The 12,802-nt window shown below is 47.0% G+C and overlaps 1 protein-coding gene across 3 annotated transcripts in view; it reads right to left on the reverse strand.

Annotated features, from left to right (window-relative positions):
- The window catches only part of SEMA3D (semaphorin 3D), a 125,647-nt gene that overhangs the window by 41,041 nt on the left and 71,804 nt on the right, over positions 1-12,802 (reverse strand). For all 3 annotated transcript variants that reach the window (XM_070754939.1, XM_070754937.1, XM_070754938.1), the window contains exons 9-11: positions 8,320-8,434; positions 7,584-7,653; positions 5,705-5,849 (exon numbers count right to left, since the gene is read on the reverse strand). In XM_070754939.1, the coding sequence (XP_070611040.1) occupies positions 5,705-5,849; positions 7,584-7,653; positions 8,320-8,434 (330 nt within the window). The remainder of the gene's footprint in view (positions 1-5,704; positions 5,850-7,583; positions 7,654-8,319; positions 8,435-12,802) is intronic.

Genomic DNA, 12,802 nt, shown 5'->3' on the forward strand with positions numbered 1-12,802 from the left:
CCCCCCCCCTGATGATCTACTATATAAAGTGTATGTACACACACACACCTGCACAGCTCTTCTAAAATTATACACATTCAACCTCATTTACTGTGATAGGAAAAACATACCCAGAGCCCAGGAGGGAAAAAGGGGGGGGGGAATCAAAATTTTGCTACTGGTTCTGTGTACCTGACTGTACCCGTAGGAACCCACCACTGAGGTGCGCTATTCCACATGCGCAAGTGCCCACACCCATAATTCAATGGCTGGGGAAGGCGAAAACAGCTCCCCCTGCTGCCCGGAGGCCCCCTGGAGGGGAGAAGCGGCCTGTTTCCCAACCTCTGGTGGGCCCAGTAGACTCATGTTTCGCCCTCCCTGGGCTCCCAAGTCTTCCCTGGAGCCAGAGGAGAGTAAAAAGGCCCTCCCCTATCCTCCCGGAGGCTTCCTGGAAGCCAAAAATGCCCTCCCGGAGCCTCTGTGTGAGCCAAACATCAGTTGGCCGGCACGCACACGCATGTTGGAGCTGAGCTAGGGCAATGGCTTGCGTGCCGGCAGATATGACTCCATGTGCCACCTGTGGCATCCGTGCCCTAGGTTCGCCACCACTGGTATATACCATAGATCCAACCTTGCAAATACTGCCATCTACTGGCTGAATCGTACTTCAGTTGTTGCATAGAAATATATTCCAGCAATGAATTCCAAGCTCAGTTAAAGAATTCTGGGCATCTCTGCAGGCAGAAACAGCTGGTAGCTAAGAGTGAAGCTTGAAGTATAGGAACTGGATTATTATTATATTTACACAAGACATTGCCTTGGATTAGATCATCATGATAACGATAATTTATTAAATGTATAGCCATTCAGTTTCCAGTAACTCCAGATTGTTAAAGCGTTTTTTAAAACAGACCAATGCAGACCAAACTCAAATGAAACAAGGGAAGCTGATGTCCGAGGGGAAAAGAAGGAAGGGAAGGGCACCGGGGGCTAAAGACCAGGTCTTCAAGGTCCTTGCAAGTCCCTCTGGGTTTGGCTTCCAGAGGGCATAAAATAGCCATAGCACTTAGACTTATATACCGCTTTCACAACCCTCTCTAAGCAGTTTACTGAGAGCCAGCCTCTTGCCCCCAACTATCTGGGTCCTTATTTGACCCACCTTGGAAGGATGGAAGGCTGAGTCCACCTGGAGCTGGTGGTGAGATTTGAACTGGTGAACTACAGCACTCTAACCACTGCACCACTGAGGCTCTTTAAATAGCAGGCAGACCCTGGAATTCTTTGTTTATTCTGTTGACTTTGGATAACCAATGTTTGTCCAAAACAGAGGTCTTCAAACTTGGCCACTTTAAGACTTGTGGACTTCAACTCCCAGACTTCTCCAGCCAACATAGCTGGGAGTTAAAGTCCACAAGCCTTAAAGTGGCCAGGTCTGAGGACCCCTGGTCCAAAAGAACCAAAACCTCCTATGGAAAAAGCTGGTGGGATTTTCTCTGAAATACTAGTTGTTTGTTTTTTAAATGCAAGCAGGCAACAAGTATGAAATCCTGCAGGTGGTTGGGGAAGTCTAGAAGTTGACGTCCAGACATCTTAAAGTAGCCAAATTGGGGGAAAAACCCCCCACCGTTTCAAAGTAATGTAAGAAAGTTGAACTTTCACTAACTCACCTGACATTTAGCTATGAAAGGGTTTTACATGCAAGGAAAAATGGTCCGGGAGCCAAGGTAAGAAAAAAAATCAATGTTTTTCTTGTTTCAAAGCAAAATATTTTTGCAGAGGGAGGCTGGGCGCTGCAGATAATGTCTGGTTCTGCATCCGATCAAACTGTTAGTTCAGGTGGCACCTGGAATGGGCTCCTGCCCTGCTTAGTGTTGGCTCTGTTCTCTAAGCCCAGGATTTCTCCCTCCGACATTGAGCATCGTATTTCTCTCCAAAACATCATTTAAGCTGTTAAAACGAGGGGAAATTTGGAAAGAAGGTTTGGGGGGTTTTGTTCCCTCCCCCCTTTGGATAAGTGCAAAAATTCCCCCCTCCTTCCTTCCACCCCCCAAAAGGAGAAAACAACCTCGAGTTGGCTTTGTCTCCTAAGAAACTATCAACCATGAAATGCAACAAGATTTACAAGATCCAGGGAGGGGACCTATTATTTAATCAGCAATGATTCATTTGGGAGGGGAGAAAAAATACCCAGAACATAGGAAGAAAAAAACATTTGCAAGTGAACTTTCTCTCTGGGGAAAAAAAAATAAGCTTAATTGGAGATGCATAAAATCCACCACTTCCCCAACCATCCAAGCAACATTGAACGTGTGGACGTATGTTTATATTTTAACATTCTGAAACAAGTGTGGGATGAAAGACAAGGGGGATTTTATTTTCATTCTTATTTGACTTCGTTTTTGGCTTAGAAGGAACCCAGAGAATTCCTGGGTAGAGGCACAAAACCCAGGGTAAACTATTCTCCTAAGACTGCCCTCCCCCCATAGTGGTGAAGATCTGCCCAGATGTGCTTCACATCTGGATGAGGAGACTCATATTCGAGCCAGTCTCTCTGCACAGCGGTTTCACTGCACCATTTATATCCCAGAAGAGAGTAACAAGGATCTTACGTAGCTTCTAATCTTACATAGCTACTCCTCCGGTAATGTTACACTACTAACCAGAGCATACAAAACTTTCATCAGACCAATACTCAAACCAAGCTCATCTGTCTGGAACCCACAATGCATTGCGGACATAAATACTCTAGAAAAATACTCTACTCCAGAGATACTTTACGAGAAGGGTCCTCCACTCCTCTACTCGCAACAGAATACGCAACTAGACTTACAATCCTAGGCGTAGAAAGCCTAGAACTACGCCGCCTTAAACACAACCTCTAAAACCCTACAATCATCTGCTACAACGTTCTTCCTACTTCAGCTTCAACCACAACAACACATGAGCACACAACAGATTCAAACTCAAAGTAAACCACTCTAAACTCGACTGCAGGAAATACGACTTTAGTAACCGAGTAGTTGATGCCTGGAACTCACTACCTGACTCTGTAGTATCCTCACCTAACCCCAAAACTTCACCCTTAGACTCTCCACTGTTGACCTCACCTGATTCCTCAGAGGTCAGTAAGGGGCCTGCATAAGTGCACCAGCGTGCCTTCCGTCCCCTGTCCTAATGTGTCTCTACTATTAGTACCCATATCTTGTATATTATATCTATGTATACTACCAATATTTACTTGACAAACAAACAAATAAAATCAGGAAAACACAGGCACCCAAAATGCAACATTTCTGAAACTTTCCCGAGTAAATTTGAAGCTTAGGCAAAGCTCACACCAAAGGGCAACACACATCCACCTTTTCCTACTGACTTTGAATTGAGTTCTTTCCGAGCCGGCCTCCGCTCTCCTGCCTTGTGTGAGCTGGAATCCACAGCAGAGGGCAGCCGAGGAGTTTCTGGGGGTTTTGAGCAAAGGAACCTCTTTCCCCACCCACCCAGAAACAGGAGCACCGGCAGAAACATCGTGCTCAAAATCTGACTGTCCGTCACAGCCTGAGTGGCCTGGGGCTCTTCAGACAGACAAGGCACCAAACACACAATAAGATTTCACACTTGAAAGATGCTAAACTCTTCTCCGTTATAAGTGAAATGCTGCATTTGCAATTACAGTGTTTCCTCGATTTTTGCGGGTCCAAACTTTGCGAAAAGTCTATACGCGGTTTTTCAAAAAATATTAATTAAAAAATGCTTCATGGTTTTTTTTTCTATACCCCGGTTTCCCCCCGCTCGATGACATCATACGTCATCGCCAAACTTTCTTCCGCCATTGCTGATGGCCCCAAATCTCAGTCAATCAGCGGTGTTATCCTGCTGTGCATTAATACTTTTACAACTATGAAAACTTATTATAAAACATGCCCAGGATGCCTGAAGTGGTGATTAAAGATCCTTAGTTATGTTAATAATTTTTGCTAATAAATAACAAAATAAAGAATTACAGTGAACCCTCGAGTTTCGCGTCCTCAAGGATCGCGAAAGGGCTATTTCGCGAGTTTTCAACCCGGAAGTAAACTCCACCGTCTACGCATGCGTGCCCTTCCACGCATGCGTAGATGGTGGAGTTTCCCCGCCGGGCAGAGGCTTCCCTGGGTCTTCCCCCTCTTGCCCCCGTAAGACCCCAGCGGCGGCGCGAGCAACGGCGTGGGCGGGCGGGCGGCACGCGCGGGGACACCCCAGCTCGGCTCCCCAGCTGGGAAGCGGCCCCAGCAACAGCGTGGGCGGGCGGGCGGTGCCCGCGCGCTTGGGGACATCGCAGCTCGCTCCCCAGCTGGGGAGCCGAGCTAGGGAGTCCGGACCGCGCGCGCGTTGCTGGGGAAAGCGCGCGCGCTTGGGGAATCCCTAGCTCCGCTCCCCAGCTGGGGAGCCGAGCTAGGGATTCCCCAAGCGCGCGCGCTTTCCCCAGCAACGCGCGCGCGGTCCGGACTCCCTAGCTCGGCTCCCCAGCTGGCAAGCGGCCCCAGCAACAGCGTGGGCGGGCGGGCGGTGCCCGCGCGCTTGGGGACATCGCAGCTCGCTCCCCAGCTGGGGAGCCGAGCTAGGGAGTCCGGACCGCGCGCGCGTTGCTGGGGAAAGCGCGCGCGCTTGGGGAATCCCTAGCTCCGCTCCCCAGCTGGGGAGCGGAGCTAGGGATTCCCCAAGCGCGCGAGCTTTCCCCAGCAACGCGCGCGCGGTCCGGACTCCCTAGCTCGGCTCCCCAGCTGGGGAGCGGAGCTAGGGATTCCCCAAGCGCGCGCGCTTTCCCCAGCAACGCGCGCGCGGTCCGGACTCCCTAGCTCGGCTCCCCAGCTGGGGAGCGGAGCTAGGGATTCCCCAAGCGCGCGCGCTTTCCCCAGCAACGCGCGGGCGGTCGGGACTCCCTAGCTCGGCTCCCCAGCTGGGAAGCGGCCCCAGCAACAGCGTGAGCAATGGGGTGGGCGGGCGCGAGCAACGGGGTGGGCGGGCGAAGGGCGGGCGGCAGTGGAAGCAAAAACACCATCTGCGCAAGCGCAGATGGTGTTTTTACTTCCGCACCGCTACTTCGCTAAAAATCGATCATCGCGTGGGGTCCTGGAACGGAACCCTCGCGATGATCGAGGGTTCACTGTATTGTTAATAAATAATTATGTTTATAAATATCAGGCTCACTAAGTGTCTTATTCAATGGTGAGTACCAGTAATAATGGTGAGTAAATGGTTGTTAAGAGAATGGGAAATGGTCATTTAGAGGTTTAAAATGTTAAGGGAAGGCTGGTGATACTGCCCATAGCCCAAAATGGTGTATTTACTTCCGCATCTCTACTTTGTGGAAATTCGACTTTTGCGGGCGGTCTCAGAACGCATCCCCCACGAAAATCGAGGGAACCCTATAGCCTTGAATTATGGTTCACAGCACATTTCTTCTATACACTCAGAGTATAATGCAAACTTTAAACGACCCTCAAGTGACTACGACCTCAAAAGTGCCATTTATCAGGTGGGTAAATAAAGGTTTCTACATGTTCCCGTATTGCCATAACTCAGGCACATTGCCATATCTTTAAAAAAGAACCGAGCCAAGTGGACACGTTGAGAAAGGAACCAAAGCAGAATCTCCAAACATTCCGGAAGGGAATCCGCCTCCGTTGAAGGGAACCCAGTAAGGGAAGTTTTTAGCAAGGGGTCAGTTTGCAGGGAAGATACTGACCGTGCCGGGCCTAGGGTAGGGAATCCGCCCATCGTATTGGACCCAGCGGTGGTCCATGCTTTCTTTGTGGGCATAGTAGCCGCTGAAGACGGCTCGGATGTCAGCCATGCTGTAGACGCAAACCGCTGAGCCCTTGAACACAGAACTGGGAAGGAAACAGGCAGGTCATTAATCAGGCTCAACAGAGGACAGTCACTTTTTTAAAAAAAAATGGGCTAAAAAGTCATCCTGCTCTCTGCAAACCCATTCCTTTTTTTAAAAAAATAGTTTTTTTATTGATTATAACATAAAACAGGACAAACAAACAAAAACACACATACATATACAATGAGCAAGTGGGTTATTTACAACCCTGCTTTTTGTCAGAGGTATTTACAAAATTGTTATCTGTAGCTTATACATTTACATACATTTCTATTTTACAGTAAACATTTTTTAACTTTCGAAAATTCATTCGGCACACATTTCTTATGTTGCATATATAATTATTCCAATTTTGGCTATACATATTTTTAAATTTTCCTATAATTCAATTTCCCACACTATTGGGTAGTTGATTGGGTAGTTGGATGGTGGGGGTGGGGGTGGGGGTTTAAACAGGGTTTTTAAAATAGTTTTAGACTTTTACATTTGACTTCTTTTTTATTGTATTTTGTATTTTTATCTTATTTTAAGCCACCCTGAGTCCTTTGGAATTGGGCAGTATAGAAGTCGAATTAAATAAATGAATAAATGGATAGATAGATTAGACAGACAGACAGACAGACAGACAGACAGAGAGACAGACAGACAGACAGACAGGTATTTCTTTTCTCCAACCATTTGCAAAATTTATCCCATATTTTGTAATACTCTGAGTCCTTTTTTCCTTCCAATCTCCTTGTCATCATATCCATCTCAGTGCACTAAATAATTTTTTTCATTATTGCTTCCTCTTTAAGGACTTCTCCATTTTTCCTTTTTCCGTTGTTGTGCAAAAACTATCTGAGTAGTTAGATATTGAACTTCTTTTTTTATAGCTCTTAGTAAAGACCAGTGTTGGGCGAACCGAACTTGCATAGTTCGGGTCCGTGCAGAACTTTGCAGTGTTCGGCATACCAAACCCAAACCTGGACTTTTAAAAAAGTCCGTGTTCAGGTTTGGCGTTCGCTCGAGCACCGCGGTGGGCAGGAGGTGGAGGTGGGGGGGGGAGCTCTGACTCAGCAAAGCTGGCTGAGGAACTCTGGGAGTTGAAGTCCTTGATGCTAAAACATCTCCTCCCCTTTCCAAAGAACGCTGGGTTGAGCTAAGGCTGCCCTGGACACTGGGCGCAACAGGGGGCGAGAGCTGTGCTGCCACTGAGCCCAAAACCTCCCCATCTGGGGAATGGCGCTGCAAGCAAAAGGAGGCGGGGCATCCCATTTGCTTGCCGCCCACAAGGAGATTCTGGGGGTGGGGCTTTGACGTCAGGGAGACACCTTCCTGGCCCGTGGCTTTATTTCCTCCTCAACTCCCCTGTTTCAGCCCTGGCCATGAAGGCGTCTCCGTGACGTTAAAGCCCCGCCCCCGGAATCCCATCATGGGTGGCAAGCAAGTGGCATTCCCCGCCTCCTTTTGCTTGCAGCGCCATTCCCGAGGGGGGGAAATTTTGGGCTCGGAGGTGGCGCAGATCTCCCTCCCCTGTTGCGCCCATTGCCCAGGGCAGCCTTAGTCCACCCCAGTGCTCTTTGGAGCGCAACGGGGGGGGGGGGGGGGGAGCCGCACTACCTCCGAGCCCAAAATTGTGAAACGTTAAAAAAATATACTTATTTTTTTTCCAGTCAGCAGCCTATTGTTTTAGTATCAAGGAAACTCTGAGGTTTTTAAAAAAACTTCTTATATAGATTTGGACGGAGCCTACCTGGTGGTGGTGAAAACGCCGTAGACCATGGGGTTCTTCTCATCTCTAGTGGAAAGCAAGAATATGTCTTCTGCAACGGAGAACGTTATTCCAGAGTTCAGATTGTGCGCATTTTACTATATATCACCCCATATATTATTTCAGACAAAAAACAGGCAGGCCTAGGTACACACCCAAAGACACGCATACAACATCCATGTTTTAGTTTACATGATATTGCTTACTCACATAATGAACTATGGCTCTGTTTAAAATCACTAGATGACTTAAGTGGTAATCATCCCAGAAATAACTCCAAGTCAATCCAACTTCTGTGAAATCAAAAGCAACACTGATTGACAATCAGTTTCACCTGCTGTTGTGTACAATCAGCTTTGTACAGAACAAAGGATTCAATAAGAATATTTCACTCATTCAGATCTAGGTTGGGTTCTGTGAGGGTTGCCTTTGTTTTTTGGAGCAGTATACTTCACTTTATACGTATATGTTTATATGTTATGTTCCTACTTATAACTGTTTTCTTGTATATGCTTAACAAACTAAAGTAAATAAAATAAAAATAAAATGCAAAGGGGAACAAGTTCTATTCAAGAAGATTATTCTATGACATATACATTTCATTCTTTTCCCACCACAAAACCTTCTCTTCCAAGGCATCGGGGGGTTTTCTAAATCCACACTGGTGGCATCATTGAACTGAATACTCTACAATCAGCTACGGCCAAAATCCACTTACGGAGTTCATCAAAATGTGTGTCAGCTCCTTCGGGACCTGGGATGGAGCAAACCAGCCGGGCTTTCAGGAACGTTGTCCACTTGTTGATCAGACTGCGTTGACCTCCAATGTCATTCTAACAAACGAGAAGAGACATTTTGATCAGGTTTTTTTTCCCAAGTTGCTGGCTAATGTTCTGCCGGGGTGTCTCAACCGCCCGTAATTACAGGGTAATTAGTCCAGGAAGACACACACCACACGATAAAAGGAAAACCCAAAAGTTTTTATCAACAGAAAAACAGAAACAGCTCCCTTTTTAAACGTCAAAGGGATTTTCTGGTACACACAAGGCACAGGTTAAATGCAGTCCAATTGCTCACCCAATAACTGGGAAATTGAGTCCAATTCTAAAGTCCAGAGAGTCCACACACACAATCCTGAACAGCAAAAACCACGATCTTGATGAAACAATGAATCAGATAAACTGCCATGAGGCTAAAACACCAGGCTGCACTTTTATCTGTAGCACTAATTACAGCAGCCCCACCCAACCACAGGTGGCCTCATTTTCTCTTGTAATAATCCTTCAGTTGTTGTCTCCTATGCATCACTCTACACATGTGTGGATGTGTCATTAATTCTTGTTCAGAATCCAGGGACGATACAGATGATTGATCTCCTCCGGGGCTGTCTGCCAAACTCCCCTCTTCCCTGTCACTCATGCTTCCTTGGTCAGATTCTACTGGGAGCAAAAAAAGGCCTGTGGCATGTGGATGTCTCCCCCACATCCACCTCCACATTCCTTGGGGCAGGAGCTGGGCCAGAGCTAACCACAACAGCTAATAGGAAGACTTAAGTCAAGTAAAGAGAGGAGCAAATATGGAAATGGTTATCCAGCCCATCTAAAATTTACAGTGAAGGATAATCTATTTTTAATTATTTATTTATTTGTTTTGTCAAGTATGCATTGGTGGCATACAGAGACATAATAATATGAATATAATAGAATGGAATAGAGGAGGGGAGGATAGAATAGAATGGAATAGAATTCTTTATTGGCCAAGTGTGATTGGACACATAAGGAATTTGTCTTTGGTGCAGATGCTCTCAGTGGACATAAGTGCACCAGTGTGCCTTCCATCTCCTGTCCTAATGTTTCTCTTTTACTAGTATCATGTTGAGGAGGCTGTGAACTCCCCAACTTTGGACATTTTCAAGAGGAGATTGGCTGGGGTGCTGTGGGATTTCGTGCTTAAGCCGAGGGTTGGACTTGATCACCTGCAAGGTCCCTTTCAACTTAAATCATTAAATAAGTAAGTAAGTGAGTGAGTGAGTGAGTGAGTGAGTGAGTGAATGAATGAATGAATGAATGAATAAATAAATAAATAAATGTATATAAACATTGTAAACATCTTTGTACACCACCAATATCTACTTGACAAAACGAACAAACAAACAAATGACCTGGCTCCAAAGAGGCCCAAGCTTAGCAATGGGGAGCCAAGTGAGCCCCATCCCCCATGCTCGGCCTTTCCAACAACTCCCTCCGCTTCTCAAAAGTGCCTTCATGCCCTCGGGGCAGTTGAGGAAAATCCCACAATCCCGACTGAGCCCATGTGGACTGCACGGGTGTCATTTGGCCGATGAAGGGATAAAGGTCCTTTGTGCCCCTTTCACAGCCTGTCAGGAGTCGTCCCTCAAAGCGAGACAGGGGAGCTTTCCCTCGCTCTCCCTCTGCAACTGGATCCCTTAGGGCCACAATGGGTTTCTGAGCCTCCCAGGCCTCCAGCTCTTGCCATTGGCTGCTTCTCTGGAGCCTTCTCTTCCCCACAAACAAGCCTTTGATCCGCACCCACCGCTTATTCAACTCTTGCCCTGTAACAGAATCCGTTGCCTGGAAGTGTCTTGCTCGGCAGCACAAGGAAACAGCTATAAAAAAAATCTCTGTTTATCTTTGCACTTGGATCTGAGAAGCCTCCATAAAGATTGTGGGTGGAGAGTTTACCTGGAGAGATGGTTGACACTCAATGGATAATTGCATAGAAGACGGGGGCCTTCTCCCAAAGCCACAAGAGAACCAGGAGCAGCCCAGGAGGACGATATCGCGGAGTCTGAGCTCCCAGGGACACATGACATGGGGAACTTTCTCAGATGAAACAGACTTATCTGCTGGCTGGGATTTGCACCAGAGCCAGGAAACAGGGCATCCGGCATAGCTGCCATTTTGAATTAGTTAGAAATGAGCCCTGAATTGGAGAGGCATAACGAGAAGACATCAATTTTCTTCTTCTTCTTCTTCTTCTTCTTCTTCTTCTTCTTCTTCTTCTTCTTCTTCTTCTTCTTCTTCTTCTTCTCCTTCTCCTTCTCCTTCTTCTATCTCTTCTTCTTCTTCTTCTTCTTCTTCTTCTTCTTCTTCTTCTTCTTCTTCTTCTTCTTCTTCTTCTTCTTCTCCTTCTTCTTTCCTTCAAGAGAACCCAGGTGGCTCTTGAGACCTTAGCAACTACCAACAAGGAGCTGAGATACTGTTTGCGTTCAGGAGCCCCTCTCTAAATCTAGGGTTGAATCTGAGCCCGGGCCGTCAAGAGAAGAAGAACGAGGCCAGGACGTGGCTGCCAAGGGCCCTGCCTGGACCTGTCTGTGAGATCCTCGGGCCTTCATCCTGGCTTAGAAGAGGCCTTGTGGGAGAGCGAGTCGGACGGATGCTCCCCTGGTGAGGGAGCCATGGAGGCAGACAAGGACACATGAAAGGAGAGATGGAACGTGTTGGGAAACAAAGTCTGCATTTCATCCAGGTAAGTAACATCTCAGACCTCATGAAAATAAGAGCGCACACACGGGGCAAAGGTATGACAGCTCCATACTACTGGATGTAATTCATCCGCACCATTTCTGGCCAAGAGAGGCAATGTTTTCCCCAGGGCCCTGGAGATGAGTTTAAGGGCTGCAGCCCAAATGGCATCACTCTTCCATGAGTCACGGGAGTTCATCACACATAATCCCTTCGCGGAATGAACCTAGTCAGGCCAGGAAGAATCCGCTTGATAAACAGCGTAAGAGCCAGAGGGACCAAGAGATGTGCCTTTATATCCACTGCAGTACGTACGAGCTTTTGGAATAAAAGTCTGAAATGTTTGTGACGTGAAAATACTAAAACTTTGTTGGAGGCTGGGGAGGTAAATGACAGAGAGACAGAAAAAGAAGAAGAAGAGGAGGAGGAGGAGGAAGAAGAAGAAAGAGAAAGACACACACACAGTCTGGGAGGAACCCCACTCAGCAATAGTGACTGTGAAAGGGATCACGACCAACTAAACATGAGCCAGCAATGTGCAGCAATGGCTAAAAAAGCCAACACAATCCTAAGGACCAGGGAAGTATTAATACCGCTCTCCTACGCCCTGGTGAGACCCCACCTGGAGTGCTGCATCCAGTTCTGGTCACCACACTTCAAGAGAGACACAGAAACTCTGGAGAAGGTGCAGAAAAGAGCAACATGAAACCAAGACTTACAAAGAGAGATTGCGGGAACTGGGCATGGATAGCCTAGAGAGAAGGAGGGCCAGGGAGGACACGATAGCAGTATACAGGTATATGAGGGGTTGCCACAGAGAGGAAGGGGTCGCACTGTTTTTCAAGGTATCAGAGGGCCAGACCAGGAGCAACGGATGGAAGCTGACCAAGGAGAGATTCAACCTGGAAATAAGGAAGAACTTCCTGACGGTCAGAGCGATCAACCAGAGGAACGGTTGTGAACGCCCCAACGCTGTACGTTTTCAAGAGGAGACTGGACTGTCATTTGGCTGGGGAGGTGTAGGGTTTCTGACTTGATGACCTGCAGGGTCCCTTTCAACTCAACTCAAATCAACAAACAAACACACACACACATACACACACACACACACACACATACATAAACAAAAAACCCACAAATAAATAATCTGTGTCTTTCCTTCTACCTTCATCTTCCTTCTAACCTTCTACTATCTAACCTGAATCTAAATAAAAACTTTTTCTTTCTTTCTTTCTTTCTTTCTTTCTTTCTTTCTTTCTTTCTTTCTTTCTTTCTTCCCTCACTCCCTCCCTCCTTTCTTTCTTTCTGCTGAACATATCCAGGCCAACTGAGTTTCCCCTCCCAACTAGCAAGAATAATATCTATTATTTATTTAATTATTGCTCCTCCAAAAATCAAGACAAGAGCAGCTCAGAGTGGACATGAGTGGTCCTTGGTGCTTTCTGACCCTGATGGTTTGCCTGGAGACGTCTCATGACGCAAACTAGAGGACATGATCAATACTCTAGATCAGTGATGGCTGACCCTTTGATTCCTCAGATGTCAAAAGAGCCTGTCACATGCTATCGTGCATGCGCAAGTGCCCACACCCATAATTCAATGCCTGGGGAAGGTGAAAACAGTTTCCCCCACTCCCCGAAGGCCAGAAACGGCCTGTTTCCCAACTTCTGGTGGACCCAGTAGGCTTGTGTTTTGCCCTCCCCAGGCTCCAAAGGC

Source organism: Erythrolamprus reginae, chromosome 6, assembly GCF_031021105.1.
Source record: "Erythrolamprus reginae isolate rEryReg1 chromosome 6, rEryReg1.hap1, whole genome shotgun sequence".
Lineage (NCBI taxonomy): Eukaryota > Metazoa > Chordata > Lepidosauria > Squamata > Dipsadidae > Erythrolamprus > Erythrolamprus reginae.